At 39.6% G+C, this 23,216-nt stretch overlaps 1 protein-coding gene across 1 annotated transcript; it reads right to left on the bottom strand.

Moving 5' to 3' along the window:
* Window positions 1–5,536: 5,536 nt before the first annotated feature.
* On the bottom strand, window positions 5,537–21,932 carry LOC113450192 (membrane-spanning 4-domains subfamily A member 8-like). Its single transcript, XM_026721350.2, has 7 exons — window positions 21,685–21,932; window positions 20,686–20,920; window positions 18,135–18,257; window positions 13,999–14,055; window positions 12,504–12,632; window positions 7,105–7,218; window positions 5,537–6,135 (listed from the first exon to the last, which is right to left on the bottom strand). The coding sequence occupies exons 2-7, from the start codon at window positions 20,887–20,889 to the stop codon at window positions 6,043–6,045; spliced, it is 720 nt and encodes a 239-aa protein (XP_026577135.2). The 5' UTR covers window positions 20,890–20,920; window positions 21,685–21,932; the 3' UTR covers window positions 5,537–6,042.
* Between the last annotated feature and the right edge of the window lie 1,284 nt (window positions 21,933–23,216).

Raw genomic sequence — 23,216 nt, 5'->3', positions numbered from 1 at the left:
GCCATCTTTCAGTTATATATACACAGTGTGTCAGTGGGTTACAATCTCTTGTGCTATCTTCTTTTTTTTTTGCCATTATACAAGTTGTATAAATTCTCACCTCATCAATTTAACATGTGCTTATGTATTTATCAATCATTAATCATTCATTCGACTAAACTCTTTTTCCATCATTTTATGCAAGATATTCTAGATTTCATTGTAGTTTAATCTTATACATTCATCCAATGGTTATATATTTTATATTGTATTCTATATCAATCTATTAATTTTTTATTGTAAAGCTTCCTAATCTATTTCTTTACCATGTCTTTTTATCTGACCATTGATAAAATAAATCCCATATCATATAAAATTATTTATCTTCTTGTTCTCTGATTTCAAATGTCAATTTACTCATTTCAGCACAGTCCATGATTTTCTTAATAATTTCCTCCTGCATAGGGATTTTTTCATTTTTCCAATTCTTAGCAAATACAATTCTAGCCACTGTTAAAACATTTATATTTCCAGTATAATTCCCAATAAAAATATCTCAGATTTAAAGTCTATGTATTGTTTTATCATTTTTTCCAACCATGTGTGGATTATAGTCCAATATCTTTTTGTATCCAAGCATGTCCATCACATATGGTAATATGAACCAGGTATCTGATGACATTTCCAACATTTATCCAATTTATTCTTAAACATTCTTGCAATTCTTGTTGGGGGTAAGCGCCACCTGTAAAACATCTTATACAAAGTTTCTTCTTCTTTTTAAAAAATCTATTGCATTTTAGTAGACAAGAAATATGCAAAACTACAAGAATATATTCTGAAATGGTTGCTTTTGGGGGGGGGAGTCAGGGAAGGAAGGAAGGAAGGAAGGAAGGAAGGAAGGAAGGAAGGAAGGAAGGAAGGAAGGAAATAGAGAAGGAAGGAAGAAGGGAAAGGGACAAATAGACAAGGAAGGAAGGAAAAGGAGAAAGAGAAGGAAGTAGAGAAGCAAAGAGAGAAATAGAGGAGGAAGGAAGGAAGGAAAGGGAGAAATAGACAAGGAAGGAGGGAAGCAAAGAGAGAAATAGAGAAGGAAGGAAGGAGAAATAGACAAGGAAGAAAGGAAGGAAAGGGAGAAATAGAGGAAGGAAGGAGGGAAGCAAAGAGAAATAGAGAAGGAAGGAAGAAGGGAAAGGGAGAAATAGATAAGAAGGAAGGGAGAAATAGAGAAGGAAGGAAGGAGTATGGATGTAATGGAGAGGTGAGGGGTAGATGGAAGGAAGGAAGGAAGGAAAAGCAGATGTGAGAGGGAAGAAGGAAAGAAAGAAAAGCGGGAGGGAGGAAAGGAAGGAAGAAAGAGAGAGATTAGAGAGGGAGGGAGGGAGGAATAAAGCAAAGGGAAGAAGGAAGGGGGAGGAAAAGATGGGAGAAGGAGAGGGAAGGGAAGGGAAGAACGAAGGGGAAGAAAGAGAAGAAGGAAGGGAGGGAGGTGAAGAAAGGAAGGGGGGAGGAAGGAAGGAAAAGCAGAAGGAAGGACGAAAAGAGAGATAGATTATTGAGGGAGGAAGGAATAAAGAGAAGGAGGGAAGGAAAAAGATGGGAGAAAGTGGGGAGGAGAGGGAAGGCAAGGCAAAGGAAGAAGGAAGCTGAAGGAGGAGAGGAAGGAAAGAAGAAAGGGAGGGGGTGTAGAAAGGGTGGGTGGGAGGAAGAAAAATGAGAAAAGGACAGGAGGAAAGGAAAGAAAGGAAAAGGAGACGAAAAAATAAAGAAGGAAAATGGAAGGAAAAAAAGAGTGATTATTATCTCGGTGTGTAGTTATCCATGACCTGATTTCTAATTATTGCAAATAATTCTAAACTAATTTAAAAACAACAACTTTGCACCAGCCCACCAATGCAAATTCCGGCCCATTTTGCCACGGAGACGAAAGAGCGATCAAGGCAGCGTTTCCCGTTACAACTTTAAGCAAAAGGATCCTTTCAAATCCCAGGCAGAGCGCAGCCTTCGGCAACAAGAGGAGGAAGCCGTGGGCGCAAGGGTTCCGTCCCGGCGTTTCTCCTGGCGAGACTGTCAAAGCACTTGTTGCATTCTCATGATGTTAGTGAAACCAGCCCCGGGTCTCCACCCGCTGACGATGATCGCCACGTCTTCCAAGCGTAGGAAACCTCGCACACGACCCATCTCAAATCCGAATTGCACCCGGTGATCGAGGTCTTCCGCCCAGGCGCCCAGCTTAGTGCCCTGCCAAACCACCGGGAAAATCCCGCGGTACACGTTTTCTTTATATGCAGTTGACATTGTCATTTTATAATTTTGAGACCACAATTTTTGCCATTTTATCTAGGTCAATTCCATATCCAAAATTTTCCAATAAGCAATCATCGTTTCTTTAACTTGTTCTTCCTCTAATTTAAACTCCAACAAATGTCCATAAAGTTTTTTAATTACTTTTTCATCAGTACCTGTTAAAATTTTATCTAAATCAGTCAACTTATCATAGATACCTTCTGTTTTAATATCTTTATCAATTGTATTTGATTGTATTTGCAAATATGAAAACCAATTCATTTTTACACCTTGTTCTTCCAGCACTTGCATAGATTTAAGTTCACCCTTTTCATTCAGTATCTCACCATATCTGTTTGTTCCTTTTTATATATTATTGGATTAAAAAAAGCTTCAATAGTAGATAACCATAGTGGCATTTTTAAATAATATTGCTTTTTTATCTTCTCCCAGTTTAAAAACAATGCTTCTGGAATATAATGTCTTCTAAAGCACCAGATTATCTTGAAAAGGATCTGGAATGTATGTCCTTAAATCAGTCCAAAGAATAATAGTTCAATATTTTAATTAAAAAATACTTTTAAAATCTAGTTTATAGAATAATCCTAAAAAAAGTACAATGGAATACTTCTATTTGAGAAGGAAGGAGTATAACATTAAATTTCCTAAATTAAATGTTTTGCTTTATCTTTTTAATATGCAACTCAATCTTGTTACACTTATTTTGAATGATTTAATTTCTTGTTCAAGCAAGATTTGCCAATAAATCTTTGGAATCCTTTATCTCAAAAATGCACTTGCTCTCTTGACAATCAAACCCACGAATGGTCCAATGTGCAGCTTGTGTTACTGGCATGCAAAAATCTACTTTGTCCCATTGCTGCTGACTTGATTCATAAAATCTTCCAGTCAAGAGATATTAAAACTATAGTTGAGATTTAATTTTTAAAACGGATTTTCTCTTGAAAATTGGGAGGGGGGGGTTTAGTATTCTGATACATTAAATGTAAACTAAGAAAGGGATCACATAGAACAGACATTTGAAGCACCTCAGTACCACAGGCAAGAAACCCTATACCATTTCAGACAAATGGTTGTCCAATCTCTTCTTAAACGCTTAGTGTTGTACTAGGAAACTAGGTCATGTCCAATACTTGTGAATTTGACCTAGTAGTCATGTGATTTGCCAGGGCAGGGCGGGTCTTGTACTGAGTCTGAGAGGAAATGCCATCTTCTCACCTTGTGGGAGCAAGTTAATCATGAAGATCTGTTGTGTGCTTATCTTAACTTGATCTGAGGAGTCCTCCTGGATGCACTCTGAACTTGCTTGTTTTCTTGCAGATGTTTCATTACCCTAACTAGGTAACATCGGTGCTAGTAAGGAATGATGTTTGCTACCAGTTTATATTCTGGTGTGGATGTGGGTGATCTCAGAGATTCTTTGGTTGGGCTGTTTACAGATTCTTTGGTAGGTAGTTTCTTGACTGGGTTATTGTTTACTTGATTATTAGTCTGAAGTTAACCTTGCAGTTAATCTATGCTGATCAGGGTGTTGATTACTGGTGGAGAGGTGCTGGAGTCTTTTTGTCCTCTTGGGAGCTTTTGTATAGTTAATAGAGCAGTGATGGCTAACCTTTGGCACAGCTCCTGTGCCAAAAATTGTGCACGTGCTGGTGGATGCACGCTGATGAGTCAGCACCCAGAAGGCAATGCGCGTCCCCCCTGCCCCCTGTGCATGGGCAAACTATCCCACTGCCCCCCACTGCCCTCTTACCTGCACTGCTCCTCACAGATGATTTTTGGCTGGTTTGAGGCCTTTTTTGTCCTCCCAGAGACTTGAAAAAAGCCTCTGCAGGCTGAATAGGCCCGTTTCGTCACTTACAGGAAGTGATGAAATGGGCCTATTTGGCCTGGAGAGGCTTTTTTCAAGCTTCTGGGAGGCCTCAAACCAGCAAAAAATCAGCTGTGAGGTGCACGCATGCGCAGTGAGGCAAGTTTGCCTGTGGCTCGTGTGCTGGCACAAATGGCTCTGCGTGCCACCTGTGGCACACATGCCATAGGTTTGCCATCACAGCTATAGAGATTGTTAATGCCTATGTGTAGGTTGATGGCTGGTTTGTCAGAATGCTAGGCTTCTAGAAACTCCCTGGCATCTTTGGATTTGGCTTGGTCTAGGATTGTCACATTTTCCCAATTGAAACTATAGAAATGGAGATTTGGAATTATGAGAAACGACAAGAAATGCCTGCAGAACAAGAAGATTGCGACAAAGAAGAAGCCACCTTTAATGAACAAGTAATCTTAGATGGGGGAAAAAAGGAAAGGGGGGAAAAGAGAATGGAAAGTTTAAGATTGGGAAAAACAACTCCAAAAAAAGATGTTAAGATTTTAATGATTAATGATAGGACTGAACTGGAATGGAATGAGGGTTTATAATTACATACATTTACAATCTTTCTTTTTTAAAAAAAGAATATAGTGTGTATTATAAGAATGTACCAAGCAGAATTCGATTGGAAGTTATGTATTATGTATTATATTGAAGGTCATAAACTTAAGGTATATATTGAAGTTTTAAAAAGAGTTGAACGGATGTAATTAAAAGATATAAAGGTGTCATACTCCAATTAGTAACTACAGGAGAAAATTTGTTTAATGAGAAAAGATAATATGAAATTGAAACAGAACAGACAAAAGTATAAATATAATGATTTGAATTGAGATGAGATTCAAAATAAAATTGAGAAAATTAAAAGAGGGGAAAAACTATATAGAAAATGTAAAATAGTATAAGATATGGAATAGAATACAAAAAGGAGCATGAAATTGAGTTTTGTGTCTGTATAAAGAAATTCAACCCGGGACCATGCTATTTTCAAAAAAGACGTTTTACTTGTAATTTATGTGTGAAAACCCAAATAAAACTTTATTTAAAAAAAAAAGAAATTTGTCAAAATGACTATAACCAGTGAAAGAAGTCACTCCAAAGCCAATAGGTTTAAACTACAGTATATATAAAGCAATTGCCCAGCTTTTTAAGCTAGTCCTCTTTTGGTTGAATGATCAGTGAGACACCCTCTGTACTTATGAACATAAAAAAGAGCTATTTTAATCTGCCTTTCTGGCTTAAGCTGTTTTGGCAAGACACACCAGACTAAAGGACTTGCCAACATTTACAGCTAACAAGTTTTCCTTGGAAAAAGGAGAGTTGAACATGTAGTTATGGCATTGTTTTGAATTAGTAAGCAGGCAATTTCATGCAGACACTCCATTAGCACTACTAATTCAATTTTATTGTATATATATAGGAAATAACAGTATCGAACACTCTACAGACTTGACTTTAAATGTATGCAAACTTCAACTAATCTCTTTGGGATCAGAGTAATTATTGTATGTAACTGCTATTAACATTTCTATTGCCAATGACTTGTTTACCAATCACTTGTGTTCCAATTTTGCTAGGTGTTTTTTTCCTCTTTTCTGTAACATCAGACCTCCTTCATAATACATCAGAAAAAATAAATGCAATCCAGAATATAAACAAAGAACTAATAAACTGTATACATCGTCAAAAATTCTTGCTGCTTGCTTCTAACAATAATGAAAAAAAAAGTTCTTTTAAAACTTGCCACCATTCAGTGTGGTGCTTAAAGGCTGCAATTGAAAAATAAACAAGCTAGTGAATAAAATAAAACAATATAATATGAATTGCTTCTCCTATCACCACTGGTGCAACACTTCTCACAATTCCTTCCAGGGTTTGTTGTTTTTTTCTTACTCTGGCTGGTCATAGGCTGATGGAAAGGATGAATTTGTTTCAGTTGAGACTGGTGCATATCCGCTGATTACTTGGTAACCCATGGCTGCCTGCAACAGAAAATAATATTTATACATAAAAATACTGTGCCTTGGGGACATCTTACTCCAGGTAGGAGGAATAGCTTCTCCAGTTGTGTATTTTTAATTCTAGCATTGTGCTCTCCTGGAATAAGCTGGGGCCTTATCCTCTGAAACCTTCAGAGAGCTATAAGCTCTGATAGAGAAGTCTTTAAAGGTAGAAATTAACATCCAAATGACTTATAGCAGGGGTGTCCAACCTTTCACCTTCCCTGGGCCACATTAGAAGATGAAAATTTGGTTTGGGCCGCACATAAAATAAAATAACAGTAACAATACCTGATCATCCAAAAAAACCATAGAAAACATAGTTAACATATTAAATTTATTTGGAAATGAAGTTAGTGAGATGTTTTTATTATTAATTATTTATTAAAAATTATTTATTTTTTATCACAGTTTTTTTATCACGGTTTTTTTTATCATGGTTTATTTTCCGGCCAAATTTTGCGGGGGAGAAAGCTCACCCGCCTCGCGCCTACCTCTCCTCCTGCAAATGGCCCGGCTGGATGAGGCAGGACTGGGAGGCAGAAGCAGCAGCAGCAGCGGGTGCAGAAGCAGCGGCGGGGGCAGTGGCGGCGGGGGCAGAAGCGGCAGCGACGGCAGGGGCAGAAGTGGCAGAAGCGGCGGCGATGGCGGTGGTGGCAACAGCAGGAGGTGGCGCTCTGACGGCACCTGCTTTTTCTGTTGCTGCTTGGCCTGGTGCTCGCCTCGCCCTGCCTCGCGCCTGCTTCTCCTCCTCCTCCTCACTGGCTCTGGCACAAAGGTTGGGGTGGGCACTGGGCCGCATTACAAGGTGACCTGGGCCGCATGCGGCCCTTGGGCCGCAGGTTGGACAAGCCTGACTTATAGCCTGGCCACTTAATCACCTTTCTTTGATCTACCCACCTGGTCCAGATATAATGAGATAAAATTATTATCAAAGGATCAAACACTTACCTGGTCATCAGCACAGCAAGTTGCCTGGCATCCAAAATGTGCAAGTGAAACAGCGATGGAAAATTCCAGCAATCTGAACAAGAACAACACGCTGGAGAGGCAAATGCCGACTTTCTGTAGAGTAGGGAGGACACATGTGGAAAGATTGTGATTTGCTGAGCAATTAACCCATCTATGTGCTACACCATTAAAAGGGACTCCCAGCTGCTTCCTTGGAAACACCAAGAGGAACATTATATCAGGAAAATACAGGACAGTATATAGTCTCTGATATTATGAGAAAACCAGATCAGAGGATATTGTAGCATTATTATGTTTTGGAGTATCTCAAATATACCCCAGATAATCAAACAGGGATCTGTAATATTTCAGATCCATGTATAAAATATTTGCACAAGGGCACATACTTCACCTGAACCTTGTTACTCTGTTATGCACCATAAAAAGATGTTCATGTGGGACAAAGCAGAGAAGAACAATCCAACATATATTCTAACTCATTAGTTTTACAGATGCAAACATTCAAAGCCAATTCAAAAACTACCAGCAGAGATAAACAATAATAAGTAAACAACAACCTGACCCAAGAACACACCCATCAATACTGATACAGGAAGCCACTAGTGTATGAACAGAGATCAGCCAAGAACCCCATTTAAAAGTGGTTTTTTTTTTCATTCCAAGGAAATATGTGAAAACAAGCAAACTAAATTTAACTTACTCATTTGGTTTTCCCAATGTCAGTAGCTCTATCTAACATGCTTTACAAGTTTGGCTGAGTGCATTAGGATCCAGATTTTAAGGAGAAAATCTTACCAGGGTTGAATTGTTGAACCCTGGAAAGCCCCACAGCCTCCAGGCATCATAAAATAATGTCCACAGCATCCCTCATTTCATCTAGGCCAGAGATGTATAACTGGGTATCATCAGCATACTGGTGATACTTCATCACTTGGTGATAGCTGATCTTACCCAGCCGTTTCGTGTAGGTGTTAAAAAGGAGCAGAAAGGGCACTGAGCCCTCTGTCATCCTGCCAAGCAGGATCTGTGGACCCCTTGCTTCCTATTAACATAGATTGGGACCGACCTCAGAAGAAGGAGGTGAACCAGCATAGAACTGTACTTCCTACCCTCAACTCCATAGGACAGCCCAAAAGGATACTGCAGCCAAGAGTACTGAAAACTGCTGAGAAGTTAAGAAGAGCAAGGAGGGATGCACCACTTCCAGCATGATCTCATCAGAGATCATTCTTTAGTGCAAACAATATTGTTTTTGTCCCATAAATAGGCCAGAAATTTGATTGAAAAAGAGTCCAGATAATCTGTTTCCTCCAGGATCATCTGGATTGCAAAGCCACTACCATCTCTAGACTGGACAAAAATTGTCCAGAACAGTGGAGTCCAGTGATAACTACTTGAGGAGGGGTTTTACCAGTACCTCTTTAAAAGGAGCTGGGAGTATACCCTCTTACAAGGGTGTGCTCCCAGCTCCTTTTGTTTGTGTTTTAGAGATATGAAAAATTATCTTAAAATTGAAAGACTTATATGATTAAGGTTACACGGTGCTTATTTTTTTGCATATGTTAATCTTTTAAAAAATAAAGTTTCTAAGAGAAGAAGAAAAAATGATGAAAAATTAACCTGTGGGCTGCTATTTCAAGGGATTAAAGATTAAACATTTTAGTACATTGTTGCTTCTGATAGCTCTTAATAATACTTTGAATGGTGAGGTTTAAAGATTTATAAATAAAAGATATGGGGAAAAGCACTGCACACCAGAACAACTAGATACAAGAACAGCTTTCCCCCGAAAGCCATCACTCTGCTAAACAAATAATTCTCTCAACACTGTTCAACTATTACAAAGTCTGCACTACTATTACTGTTAATCTTCCCATCACTCCTTACCACCCATCCCTTCCCACTTATGACTGTATGACTGTAACTTTGTCACTTGTATCCTTATGATCTATATTGACTGTTTCCTAGTATGATTTGATTGCTTATTGTACCCTATGACTATTACTAGGTGTTGTACCTGATGATTCTTGACTCCTGATGAATGTATCTTTTCTTTTATGTATACTGAGAGCATTTACACCAAGACAAATTCCTTATGTGTCCAATCACACTTGGCCAATAAAAGAATTATTATTATTATTATTATTATTATTATTATTATTATTATTATTATTATTATTATTATTATTATTATCATCATCATCATCATCATCCTTTTTTCCTTGCACTGTTCATTTTTTTCTTTTTATATTTTTCTTACTTTGTATTAGGTTCTTTGGGGATTTTTGAATTTTAATAATCATTATTATAAAAACAGCATTCGAATGAAATACAGATAGTCCTCGACGTATGACCACAATTGAGCCCAACATTTCCGTTGCTAAGTGAGACATTTAAGTGAATTTTGCCCCCTTTTATGACCTTTCTTGCAGTTGTCAAGTGAATCACTGCCATTGTTAAGTTAGTAATATGGTTGTTAAGTGAATCTGGTTTCCTCAAAGACTTTGCTTGTCAGCCTGCAAAAGGGGATCACATGACTTTGGGTCACTGCAACTGTCATAAATATGTGTCAGTTGACAAGCATCTGAATTTTGATCGTGTGATCCTGGGGATGCTGCAGTGCTGAAAAACGGTCATAAGTCATTTCCCCCCCTGCTATTGTACATTTGATTGGTCACTAAACAGTTGAAAGTTGAGGACTACCTGTAGTAATCCTGTCTTTGGGACTGAGATGTATTTTAGGAAAAAATTGTCGGAATCAAAGATGTAGCTTATTGATCTATTAGATTCAATACGTCCTATGGGTGATAGCAGGCCCCAGAAGAAAAAGACCTGATGAACCAAAGTTTTCAGCTAGGATGGTTTCAAAATATACCAGAGCTATTTGTAATCCTGCTTAGCTGTTGCTAACTGCGAAAACATTTTTTTGCAAAGTATGCACTTGGATGGGTAAGGTTAAAACAGGAAGAATGAGGAACTGAAAGTAAGGTTCACAGGTGTTTATAGAAAGTGAGTTAGTGAAGCTGTGAAGCGTGTATTCTTAAAAAAAGAAAAAAATATAAATATATGTAATTAAAACAACACATTCCATTCCAATTCAATTCTATCATTAATATTAATATTCATTAAAATCTTAACTTCTTTAACATTACTTTTCAATTAAATATCATACTTCTATGGGAACAATTATAAGCTTTCCATAATTAATTCCCCCCCTTCACTTATAAAACATTAACTAATTAAAATGTTCCCATCCCTTCCTAATTCAATTTTCTCATTTATTTTATTTCACTTATTTTATTCACAAACATTTCACTAAATTACACTATTTTATCCCTCATTTTAATTATACATTGTTTCCAATTTTCTAAGGTTATTTCTATTACTAATATAACAATACAATCTTATGTACCTTTACAGAATCCTTTTTTCAGTTAAATTTTTACCCATTATCTCTAAATAGGTCCTGTTTCTCTGTATCTTGTTCCGGTCCTTTGTAACTTCTTTTCCTTTCCTTCTTCCCTCTCTCCTTTTTACCCCCTTGTCTCTCTACCTCTATTTGTCTCTTCTGTATTCCCCTCTTCTGTTGCTTTCCAGTATTATACTTATTTTTCGAATTATTTTTCTTTTCTTTGGTTGTTTTTTAAGTCTTAAATTCTCCATTCTCTTTCCCCCCTTTCCTTTTTCTTCCCCACATAGAATTACTTGTTCATTAAAGATGGCTTCTTCTTTGTCCCAGTCTTCTTGTTTTGCAGACGTTTCTTGTTGTTTCTCATAGTTCCAAATCTCCATTTCTGAGAATTGAAAAACGAAGCCAAAAGAACCTCTCCCTTCTTGTGCATCTTCTTTATACTTTTTAAGTTCTATTTTCAATTCATCCAGAAGTAGTGCCATTGTATAAATTTTTAAACAACCACCCGATTAATTTTAGTCATTCAAATGCAATAACCAAGAATCCAAAGATCACCAAGTAATCCAAATACACGCAAGCTGTTTCTTTTTGCTCTTTTTTCTCACTTTCTCTTCCTGGGGTTCGACTGTTTAGTTACAAAGATTCAGTTAAAATGTATCTTTTAGAAGTCTTGTTGAAGTTTTACTGTAGATTCTTTTTAATTCCAGGCAGTCTCTTCTCTCTTTCCAGATCCTGCCCTTTTATTCTTTTTCTCTCCTTTCCTGCTTATGAAAAAAAAATTTAGTGTCCAGAAATCTTTATTATCCATTTTACATTTTGTTTTATTTTCAGCTTAATTGCCTGTTGATGTCAAAGTGGATTTTTCCGATTTCTTATTTAAGTCTCTTAGTTGTCAGTATAGGGAAAGGGAGAGAAGAAAAAAAAAACCAAACTTTTCCCTTTTCACTTTCCTTCGCTGCTTCCGACTCTTCTTTGGGAGCGATGTTATTTTTTTGTAAGTTTAAATTCCAGGGTACCTTAGTTGTTGCTTTTGCAATTTAACCCAGTCAGCCAAAACTTTCACTTCTTATCTTCCTCCTACACATTCTTTTCCGGTCGAGTTCTTCTTTGAGGTGGCCATTTCTGACCACCGCTGCAACCGCCTTCGGGAAAGGGAGTAATGGCCAGCTGAGGAGGAGAGATGCGGCTCTCCCCAACCCTGCTGGCAGTCTCCCCTCTCTTCACCACCTCTATGGGGTGGCTTAGCCCTGAAACCAGCTGGCTCAGGGAGCTCCAGTGGTGAGCCCGGACCAAAACTGCGCACAATCATGGATTTCTGTCTGTCGCCGAAGGAACTCAAACCGGAAGACCGTTCTTTTTGTTAATTTTATTGTTTTAAATGTGGTTTTATATTCCGTAAGCCGCCTTGAGTCACCATGGCGAATAGGCAACAATATAAATAAATAAATAAATGAAGGATAGGGTTGGAGATCAGCTTGGGGCCCTTTGATTTATGGCAGTCCTTGCAGGATCTGCTGTATCTCATTGGATCCCATTGCAATGGCTTATTAATGTAAGAGTATTACTGCTATTATATCTTTTATATCTATTCATTTCTTATGTTCCAAATTATTAGAAACAATAAACCTCTGATCTTAAAGTAAGAATTTTTGTTTGTGTTGCTGTCTGTTTCCTATTGGTATTTTTTATGACAGATTTCAAACCAAATTCAATGGGCCTGGTGTTGATTCTAGATTCTGATTCAAAAGGTTCTTAGGTAGAAATGACAGAAGTAAAGTTCAGGCCTTAGCAGGCCTTTGGAGTTGTGGAAAGTTCCATAAGAAACCACATCCTGCAAATCTGGATTGCAGCTCTTTATTCGCCCCAAACCATACCTCTAACACTGTGATATATCTATTGTGTACATAAATATCCTTCTGGATTCTAACATGAAGCCAAAATTCTAGAGCAGATTTGGTTTACTTACTTTTATCCAATCCTCTGAATTGAAATTTAAAGAAAAACTATCACCCATGGTCAGCTCAAGTATATACAGCAGAATACCGAATAATGCAATTATGGCACTTGTGATGTTCATCCCTACACAACATTTCACCTGAAAGACAAGAGCAATATACCAGTGGAAGAAAAATGAAAATGAAAGCACAATTCAAACCATAGGGAAAATTACAACCAACTATGGTAAAACCAGTAATAAAATATATCTATGTATGTGTTTAATGGTGCATTATCAATCAGTAGAGAAGCCAGACAACATGCAGTTATATCATAGGCATCACACAGTAGCATCAACAGGATTCCTCACAGTGGAAATGCAAAGCCCATGACTCATTTGAAGGATTTTCTAACAACGTCAAATTCCTTATTTTTTTTTTTCTGGATGTCAGTCTCCATTGGACTCTAGGTAGTTAAAAGTGATAGGAAAACTGGTAAGGTTTATCAAACATTTTGGCTAGGACATAACACGCTCTGTAAATGTTAATGTTAAATGCTCTTTTAACATCACAGAGAGGCAACTAGAGAAATGGGAAGGGAGAAACCCTTGGAGCCAGTAGTGGGAATACTGATAATTTAAAAATTGCTGTTTTTGCTTCTCTCTTTTCAGAAATGTAGTATTTCTTTGATCAAGGTAGTTAAAGTTTTTCTTCTGCTGAATCCATACTGTTTTTCTTTGCAAGAAAAAAAAAACCTTTCCTGTGTTGCCATGAATACTTTAAACAACGGGTCTCCAACTTGGCAACTTTAAGACCTGTGGACTTCAACTCCCAGAATTCCTCAGCCAGCTTCTGGGAATTGAAGTCCACAAGTTTTAAAGTTACCAAGGTTGGAGACACCTGCTTTAAACCAAAGAGAAACAGGAGAGAAGAAAGCAAGCTCTTTGTAGGAGGGCTACTATCAGCTCTCTCTTCCATTTGATTCCCATACTCATTCCATACTTTTACTCCTAATACGCAGGGCTTCTTTCCAATGTTGCTTTCAGGTAGGGACACTTCTGAAATAGGACCCTCTGTCAAGACAACAGAAGAGGAAGAGGAGGAGAAGGCGGCATGTGGGAGTTCTGGTTCAAGAACAGAGGATGCAAGAAGACACCTCTTTGCTCAGGACTAGCATTATAGCTTAGGAAATTCTGGTAGAACAAGAAGTGATTTCATGGTCTATGGCACTTTCAGGCTACTCTCATTTCTGGCATGCTTCTGACAGATTGCACATTAGGAATGGAATTTGGGAAGAAGCCCAATGCCAAAAGGTGGAACCTCTAATTCTGGATTGCTGACATAGAACTTTCAATGGAAGCAAGGCTTGGAACCAAAAATTGACCAAAGAAGGAAGGTGGTATGATTTTTGTTTTTGCTTCTTTCCCAAATGTTTGTTTAAGACTGAGCAGTAGACAATATGAAGTGTCATGAGTGCTTACAAAGAAATAGCATAAAAGACATTCAAAAGCCTTATAGCTTTCTCACCAAACTACGATTTTGATTCTTCGCAGCTGATATACATAGTGATCCAGAAGAAATGAACTGGAAAAAGAAAAAAAAATATTGTAGTCCACTGGAAATATCAAGGGAAAAAACATCAGAAAAATCCGGGACCCATGGAAATAGTCTTTTACAACAATATACAGGTGAAACTCGAAAAATTAGAATATCGTAAAAAAGTTCATTTATTTCAGTAATGCAACTTAAAAGGTGAACCCAATATATGAGATAGACTCATTACATGCAAAGCAAAATAGTTCAAGCCATGATTTTTCATAATTGAGATGATCATGGCTTACAGCTCATGAAAACCCCAAATCCACAATCTCAGAAAATTAGAATATTGTAAAAAGGTTCAATATTCTAGGCTCAAAGTGTCCCGCTCTAATCAGCTAGTTGAGCCGTAACACCTGCAAAGGGTTCCTGAGCCTTTAAATGGTTTCAGTCTAGTTCAGTAGGAATCACAATCATGGGGAAGACTGCTGACCTGACAGTTGTGCAGAAAACCATCATTGACACCCTCCATAAGGAGGGAAAGCCTCAAAAGGTAATTGCAAAAGAAGTTGGATGTTCCCAAAGTGCTGTTATCAAAGCACATTAATAGAAAGTTATGTGGAGGGGAAAAGTGTGGAAGAAAAAGGTGCACAAGCAGCAGGGATGACTGCAGCCTAGAGAGGATTGTCAGGAAAAGACCATTCAAAAGTGCTGGGGACTTTCACAAGGAATGGACTGAGGCTGGAGCCAGTGCATCAAGAAGCACCACACACAGACGGATCCTGGACATGGGCTTCAAATATAGTATTCCTCTTGTCAAGCCGCTCCTGAACAACAAACATCAGAAGTGTCTTACCTGAGCTAAAAAAGAACTGGTCTGTTGCTCAGTGGTCCTAGGTCCTCTTTTCTGATGAGAGAACCTTTTGCATCTCATTTGGAAACCAAGGACCCAGAGTCTGGAGGAAGAATGGAGAGGCACACACTGAAAGATGCTTGAAGTCCAGTGTGAAGTTTCCACAGTCTGTGTTGATTTGGGGAGCATTGTCATCTGCTGGTGTTGTTCCACTGTATTTCATTAAGTCCAGGGTCAACGCAGCCATCTACCAGGAGATTTTGGAGCACTTCATGCTTCCTTCCACAGATGAACTTTATGGGGATGCTGACTTCATTTTCCAGCAGCTAATTGGCACCTGCCCACACTGCCAAAAGCACCAAAATCTGCTTCAATGACTGTGGGATTATTGTGCTTGATTGGCCAGCAAACTCGCCTGACCTGAACCCCATAGAGAATCTATTTGGCATTGCCAAGAGAAAGATGAGAGACATGAGACTGAACAATGCAGAAGAGCTGAAGTCTGCTATTGAAGCTTCCTGGTCTTCCATAACACCTCAGCAGTGCCACAGGCTGATAGCTTCAATGGAACGCTGCATTGAGGCAGTAATTGCTGCAAAAGGGGCCCAAACAAAGTACAGAGTACATATGCATGCTTATACTTTTCAGAGGTCCGATATTGTGCTATGTACAATCCTTGTTTTATTGATTGCATGTAATATTCTAATTTTCTGAGATTGTGGATTTGGGAGTTTCATGAGCTGTAAGCCACAATCATCTCAATTATGACAAATCACAGCTTGAACAATCTTGCTTCGCATTTAATGAGTCTATGTCATATATTAGTTTCACCTTTTAAGTTGCATTACTGAAATAAATGAACTTTTGCACGATATTCTAATTTTTCAAGTTTCACCTGTATTATTTTATATATGCTTATCATTTTAATTTTGTGAAGTCAACCTTAATTGTTTTGGATTGGGCAGCCTAGAATATTAATAAATATTCCCCCCCACCCCTGCAGAAACAGACCTGCATCATCCTTAAAAGAATTTAAGACTTATAGGGAAAAGTGTTTGGATGTCAGGAACTTGTAGAAAACACATAGCAAAATGGCACTCTTTTGTCTTAAATGCACCAGCCACCCTCAACAGGTTGGGCAGGAAACCCAAATACCGTATTTTTCAGAGTATAAAATGCACTTTCTCCAACCCCAAAAGGGGGTGGAAATGTCTGTGTGTCTCATACACCAAATGTTGCCAAAGCCCCATCCACCCACCAGCCCCCTCCATTTGGCCCTTGCCTCCTAGCAAATTGCCTCCTTGCAGCAAACAGCAAACAGCTTGTTTCAGTTTCAGTTTCAGTACAGCCTGATTAGCACAAGCAGATGATTGTCGGTTGGATCGGCCTTCCAACAATCAGCTGTTTCAGGCTGCAGGGATTGCCACTGCCTATTGCCGCCTCTGTGTGCCCCATTTTTGGCCTCCTCATCCCATTTTTTTTTAAACAAGTTTTATTGATTTTACAAACAAACAAACAAGACAAAACATCATTAAACATTAAAAACATAAAACCTCTTTCCATTGTAGATCCTTACAAGGCAGGTAACATATTGCTTTATATCACATACTTATAATTTATCCCATTTCCATATAAACACATAAATTCCCTTTACCAAATTCCACATTGTTTCTCTTTAATCATTATTCAATCATATTTCCTTTCTGATTTATCTGCTATCTAGTCATCAACTTTATATTTCCCTCTGGCTTGTTTATAATTATTCTCATCTGGTCTTCTTCCGAGATTTTATTATTTAATTCTTAGTTAAACACACACACATAAAACACAGACATAAAAAACATAAAGCTTTCTTCTAGAAAGATCTAATAAAAGGCTAAAATATCAAGGTATAACTTTTAAAGGTTTAATAATGAATGATAATAAGCTTTAATAAAATACTAAAGGGAATGTTTAAAATATTAGTTTGAATATAGAGCTTAATGGATTAATGTGTTGATTGTTATGGATTTATTATTGTAGTATTGGTTTTTGAAATAGTAGAATGTACTAAGCAGAATCTGATTGGGATTTAGGTGTTATTTTAAATTTTAACTTAGGGGAATGATAGAAAGGCATCATACTCCGATTAGTGATTCCAGGGGAAACTATTCTTTCTTAAATTGGAAATGAGACAGATGTAAATGGAGAAATGGACAAAAGATATAAAAATAATTTTTTTTTAAAAAAAAACAAGATTAAATATATAAAACAGAATTAAGATGAGGCAAAAGTGGAGAGGAGTTATATAATAGATATAGAATGGTAAATAAGATGGGTAATGGTATATAAGAAAAGCGTGAATACAACTGAGTCCATATAAAAAGAGGTAATCTGGGGCCAAGTTACTTTCTCCTCATCCCATTTTTGGTCTCCGTGTGCCCTGTTTTCTGCCCATCCCAATTCCCGCTGCCCGGAACAGGCCGAAAATGGGACGCATGGAGGCAGTAAAAGGCAATGGCAATCCCTGCAGCCTGAAACAGCTGATCATTGGGAACCCAATCCAACTGACAATCAGCTGCTTGTGCTAATCAGGCTGTGCTGAAACTGAAACTGGCTGTTTGCTGCAAGGAGGCAATTTGCTGAGAGGCAGAGGCAGATTTTTTTTTCTTGTTTTCCTCCCCAAAATCTAGGTGCATCTTATACTTCAGAGCGCCTTATACTCCGAAAAATACATAACTCGAAAAACTATGCCAAGGGGAAAAGAGGAAGGGGATAGAAAACTCTCAAACAGGCCAGTGGAGGTGAGCATAATCAATCCTTAGGGAACACTGGAATGAAGCAAAGTGAGGAAATTTTTGGAGCTGGTTTTTAGGATTCCATACCAAAAAAAAAAGTTTCAGCTTCCATGGAGATAAGAGACCTCAAATTTCCACAGCTTACTTTTTAAACTAAATCTGATTGCTACTTTTCCAAAATATAGTTTCCAACTATTTTTTCATTTCCCTTCCTCTTCCTCTACAAAAGAGGCCTTTTCTTTTCTATTTCTTTCTTCAGATTCATTAGAACGTTTTCCTAATTTATTTAAGTGGCATTTTGGAGCCTATATTCTTCTAATGTAGGACAGTAATGAGTTCTCATCTGTTACTCAGATGGCTTTTTAAAATAAAAGTCCCCTTGGACCATCTCTCATAATGAGGAAATCAGGGTGCTGCAGGGCAGACAGGACTTTGATAGGTGCTCTTGGCCATTAATTCCATCGTGAATGATTGAACAGGAATTTGCACATACTTACTAAGATCCCTCCCCAAAAGGAGTAACCTCCAAATACAGAAATGGCAAAGTAGCCTGTGAACGCAAGGCACACTGCAACAGCCCCAAGGCCAAAGTGCATCAACCCAATCATGATTTGGACGGTCTACAGAAGGAAAACACACAAAATAAGACAAGTTAACTCTCTGAATCCAAGAAATACAAATATTCTAATTTGTTAGCACCCCAGAAAAGGCATCACTTTCTATCAACCTAAGGTCCTTCAAAGGTGTTGACCTTTTAAGCTTGCAGTGCAGGGCTTGACCCAAGGCCTGGTTTCCTATGGGGAAAAATCCAAATGGGGAGAAGGGGCAGTTTGAGACACTATTGTCACTATGTGCTGTGTCAACTTAAAAGATACTCCTTTGGTCTTCTTAGCTGCCAACAGAAAGGGAGTGGGGGAAAATTCCTTAAGTGCCTCAGATAATCCCCTTGTCAGCCCAAAGTTGTCGGTGCACAAGAATATTACTGGAGAGCATGATTGATGACTCTTGGCTATGAATGTGTCCCATTGGAGAATATACATCCGGGGGTGGGGGGAAGACCAGGGTCAAGGGGGAAATGAAAGATGTATTTTAGTGTCAGCTGCATCCAGCTAATGCCAACATGGCTACTTCTAATAAATCTTTTTGTTTTACTCTGAGAGATGAGGCTAAAGACTTATGATTTGAATGGAGGTGGATTTGTTGGAGCTGTCATGCCCCTGGTGGAGTCTGACTCTGAGGAAGAGGAGGAACAGCCAACAGGGAGTGGGAGTGTGGCTCCAGAGGTGGTGGAGGAGGCTGGGGAAGGGCAGAGGCTGGCTGAGCAGTCAGAGGAGGATCCAGGCCCATCCCCTTTCCATCCTAGGTCATGCAGGGAGGAAAGGATCAGAGAAAAGCGGGGTCTATTCAAGAGGAGATTACCATGATCCTCCTTGTGGCTTGCAGGTGGGAGCTATGTATATAAATTTCCAACTGCACAGTTAGAATTGCTGAAGTCAATTAGTGTACACCTTGAAAGAGGTTTATCGTTGCTGGTGTTCTTCTCATGGACTTTTCTCGGCTATTTTCCTAGAGTTTATCATTAGTTATCTCGGCTTGCTTCAGAACTCTCATCAGTGCTGTTTGTTTTGGTTTTCTGTTTGCCTCCTTAATTACTTTTGCGACTTTAAACTGTGCCTAATAAAACAGTGACATTAAGTTGAAGGCTTTACGGGACTTTAATATATGTTTTGGGTTTTGGGTTATTTTGAGAGACTACGGGTCATCGCAGGAGCTCTGACATGCTGGACATTAACTCCAAATTATAATAGAGTTTGACCTACAGTGAGGCTGCTCTTGTCAGGAAGAAGGTTTGTAAGAATATCAAGATAGGCCTTTGAGAGAAGAATGTCACTTCTCTCACTACAGACTCCTCTGCAAGAGGAAGTTAAGCAGGATCATAAGCACAAAGAGACTTCAATCAGCTTGGACTGCAGCCAATCTATGACCAGGTTCTTGTGGAAAAATGCCCAACAGTTGTACTTCTCAGAGGGAAGGGAGAAAAAGAAATCTGGCTGAAATTATCACTGAGCTCCTCTTTCTCAATTAAAGAGCAAAGCAAAGAAATGCACATCTGAATCAGAATTTTTCTGCAAATGCAAAAGAAACTACCAGGAAGAACAGAGGTTTCCGGAATATACTCCAAAACCAAACAACAGCCAAGCCAAGAAGTTCACAGCATGGTGTTTTGTTGGTTTTCAGGTGAAGCTTGGTATAATAAAGACAGAGTCCCAGTATTTGCCTCTGTCAGAATATTCATGAGCTGACAGAGACATGGTAACAAGGTCAGCCAATGAATAGGCATGGCAACTGGATCAGCCAACGGGGGCTGTTTTGGAAACAGAAACTTAAGGAAGGAGTCTGGGCGTGGCTTAGCTCTGTGCTCAGCTCTAAAACAAAACTAGTCTGTACTTGTCTTTCTGAACTGAAACTAAGAACTTACTTACAATCTCTCCTCAATCATGTTGGAAAAATCTGATGTTGGTATTGTAAATTTACTTCATGTATTATTATGTATATGAATTAGTTAATGAATTAGTTAATGAATCCTACTGAATCAGCGATCTGTGTGTGCTTTCTGGATTTGATTTTCTGCAACAAACTCTCACAGCCTCAATAAGCTTTACATGTTTATTCAGCTTAATAAAGATGCCCCCCTTCTCATTTGAACACACTGTGATACTCTTATTTATATGCTTGCTACATTGTTTACTTCATCGCCCAGAAAAACTGGCACTCTATAGATAAGATAAAGAACTACAGAAACAGTCAGCTACCTCTCTTGGTGGCATTCCAAGGACATTGAGTGCTACCTCAGGGACATTGGGTGTCTCCTGGGGAACTTTGCAGGACCTGGAAGACTTGCTGAGATAACTGTGCCAATTGCACATATATTCCCTCAGGACTTTCATTTGAATTATTAGATTCCTGATCAACAGTGGGGCTGTCAGGTTTCTACATAGCAATAACATTGTAATGCACTTCAAACAGGTACAATGTGAACATGCTTACCCCAAGTACTTTGATCTCAGCATTGAAGAATCTCTCCAAACGATTTGGGGGCACTTGTTGAGCATTGATGGAAGTTCCAAGTTGCTGAGCTCCATACTGATGATTTGGTATTGCTCCAGATACCTGAACAGCAACACAGGGGAACCCCTGGGATGTTTGAATTAGGTTGGTTCCATTAGAGGGAATCATGTTTCCACTGGCCATTCTTATTAGAAGTTAAGTACAGCTAAGTTACCTGCAAACACACAAGTGAGGAAATGCTTGTGTCTTAACATTAAGGAGGCAAAATCTGGTCCTTCTCTTTAATCTCACTTTATGAAATAACATTCGTCTCCAATCACAGAAGATTGCCAAAAGGGATCAGGAAGGAGAATAGTAAGTCCAGACAACTTTCTCAGGAAGGGAAAGAGCCCCTCTGGCCAAGGGTCTTCAAACTTGCCAAGTTTAAGGCCTGTGGACTTCAACTCCCAGAATTCCTGAGCGAACATGACTGGAGGAGCAATTCTGGGAGTTGAAGTCCACAAGTCTTAAACTTGGCAAGGTTGGAGGCCCGTGACTCTGACCCTTTCTCCAGACACTCGGGTTTCCTACTGTCTTAGCCCCGTCAGCTGCCGTTCTATTCTGCTCGCCTCTCTCCTCCCATCCACTCGTCATCCTGGCTAAGCAGCCCGGCTCCTGGCTCCGCTAGTCCATTCTCCCCCTTCCAGCCTCAGCTCTTTCGTGGCCACCATTCAGCTGATCGCTCTCTTGGCTCGCTCGCTTGCCCAGCTCAGCTCGCCTACATTGCTCCGGCTCTCTTGGCTCCGCGCTCCCTCCCTCTCTTGCCCCGCTGAGCTCTCATGCAGCCCCACCAAGCACGGGCCCCGCGGTGAGAGCGGTGATAGTACAAGCCTTCTCCCCCTTCGCTATTCTCTCTCTTCTCCCTTCCTAGACCTGCGCTTTCCCCGGCCTCCCCCCTCTTTCGCCCTGTTTCGTTTCAGCTACTATTTCCCCGCTTGCCTTTCTCTTCCTCTGCCGATCGTCCGCGCAGCTCTTCCTGCGCCCCTATTCTTCTCCGTTTCTGTCTCTCTCGTGCTCCGCCGCTCGCGTATCGCTTTTTTGCCCCTGTTTCGCTTTCATTTCTGCTTTCCCCCCCTCCTCAGTTCTCTCCATCCTTTTCCTTCTCTTTTCCCGCCAAATCCTCCCCTTTTAAACTTTTCTCCGCCTTTACCGCCTCTTCCTCTCAAATTCAACAGCAGAAGATTGCCGGAAGGGCTCAGGAAGTAGGCAAGTTTCTCAGAAAGAAAAAGTTAATCATGAATAAGGAGAAGGGCTGTCTTCTTGCTTCCATTCCAATGCAAAATGGCTCTTTTAAAAATCCTAGTGCCATCTCAGATCCACCCAGCTAAATGGAATCTCTCAAATGGACAAAGTTTTACTCTAATGTCCCTCTGTCCTGTTAATGGCAGTTGGATCTAAAGGCATCGGGCATGTTGATTGCCATCTTCCATGTTGATTGCCATCTTCCAACTAGTTCATACTGATTTGGACAGAACAAGTTATTGTGAAGGACATAAGAGCAGGGATCTATATTCCAGTTTTGTTTCTCGGATGTAGTGAGGTTTCTTATCAGAACACAACTGGAGCATCAGCCTAGTTCGCCCCCCCCCAAAAAAAAATCTGGACAACCCCAGAAAGAAGTGAAATGGCAAAGTCCCAAATGCTATGGACATCTTGTGGCCCTCCAAATTTTTAAACCCTGACCCAATTGCCCAAATTAAGAACACAATTAGGATTTTTACATCCCTTAAGAGGAAGCTGCTTCCCTTTAATCAGAATAGAACTTGAAGGGAACTTGGAGGTCTTCTAGTCCAACCCCCTGCTCAAGCAGGAGACCCTATACCTGTGATGGTGAACCCATGGCACACATGCCAGAGGTGGCACACAGAGCCCTCTTGGTGGGCACACACATCATCGCCAGCTGCTCTTCTAGGTTTGGTGCACATGTGCACACCGGCCAGCTGGTCTTTGCAGGCACCAGAGCACTGGAAAATGGCCGAAAATGGGCCCCCAAACAGGTCATTTTGGGGGCCTTTTTGGTCCATTTTCAGGCTTGCTTTTGGGCCATTTTGGGCTGTTTTCAGGCTTTTTTTGGCCATTTGGTGCAGAAAATGGCCTGTAAACAGCCTGGAAAATGCCCCCAAAATGTCCTGAAAATGGAAAATGGCCAAGAAACAAGTGGTTTTTGGCCTGTTTTCCAGGCCATTTTGGGTGGCAAAAATGGCTCAAAGAACAGCCTGTAAGTGGCCTGAAAATGGCCCCCAAACCAGCCAAAATACAGGGATGTGCACACCGGCCAGCTGGTCTTCAGTTTTTCGGCACTCTGGCACACACACATGCATGCACATGCATGCCCGTTCTGGTTTGGGCACTCAGTGCCAAAAAGGTTCACCATCAGTGCCCTATACCATGTCAGACAAGTATCCATTTTTTTCTTTAAAAACTCCAGTGATGAAACACCCAGAACTTCTGAAGGCAAGCTGTTCCACTGG

Source organism: Pseudonaja textilis, chromosome 1 (assembly GCF_049901715.1).
Source record: "Pseudonaja textilis isolate UNSWEBS1 chromosome 1, rPseTex1.2, whole genome shotgun sequence".
NCBI lineage: Eukaryota > Metazoa > Chordata > Lepidosauria > Squamata > Elapidae > Pseudonaja > Pseudonaja textilis.
This window is presented reverse-complemented; position numbering and strand designations above follow the sequence as displayed.

Coding starts and splice junctions, on each gene's coding strand:
- LOC113450192 (XM_026721350.2), bottom strand. CDS start 20,889: ATGGCCAGTGGAAACATGATTCCCTCTAATGGAACCAACCTAATTCAA. Junction 18,258..20,685: donor CTGAGATCAAAGTACTTGGG/GTAAGCATGTTC, acceptor TTCCTTCTGTAG/ACCGTCCAAATCATGATTGG. Junction 6,136..7,104: donor CTTGCTGTGCTGATGACCAG/GTAAGTGTTTGA, acceptor TTTCTGTTGCAG/GCAGCCATGGGTTACCAAGT.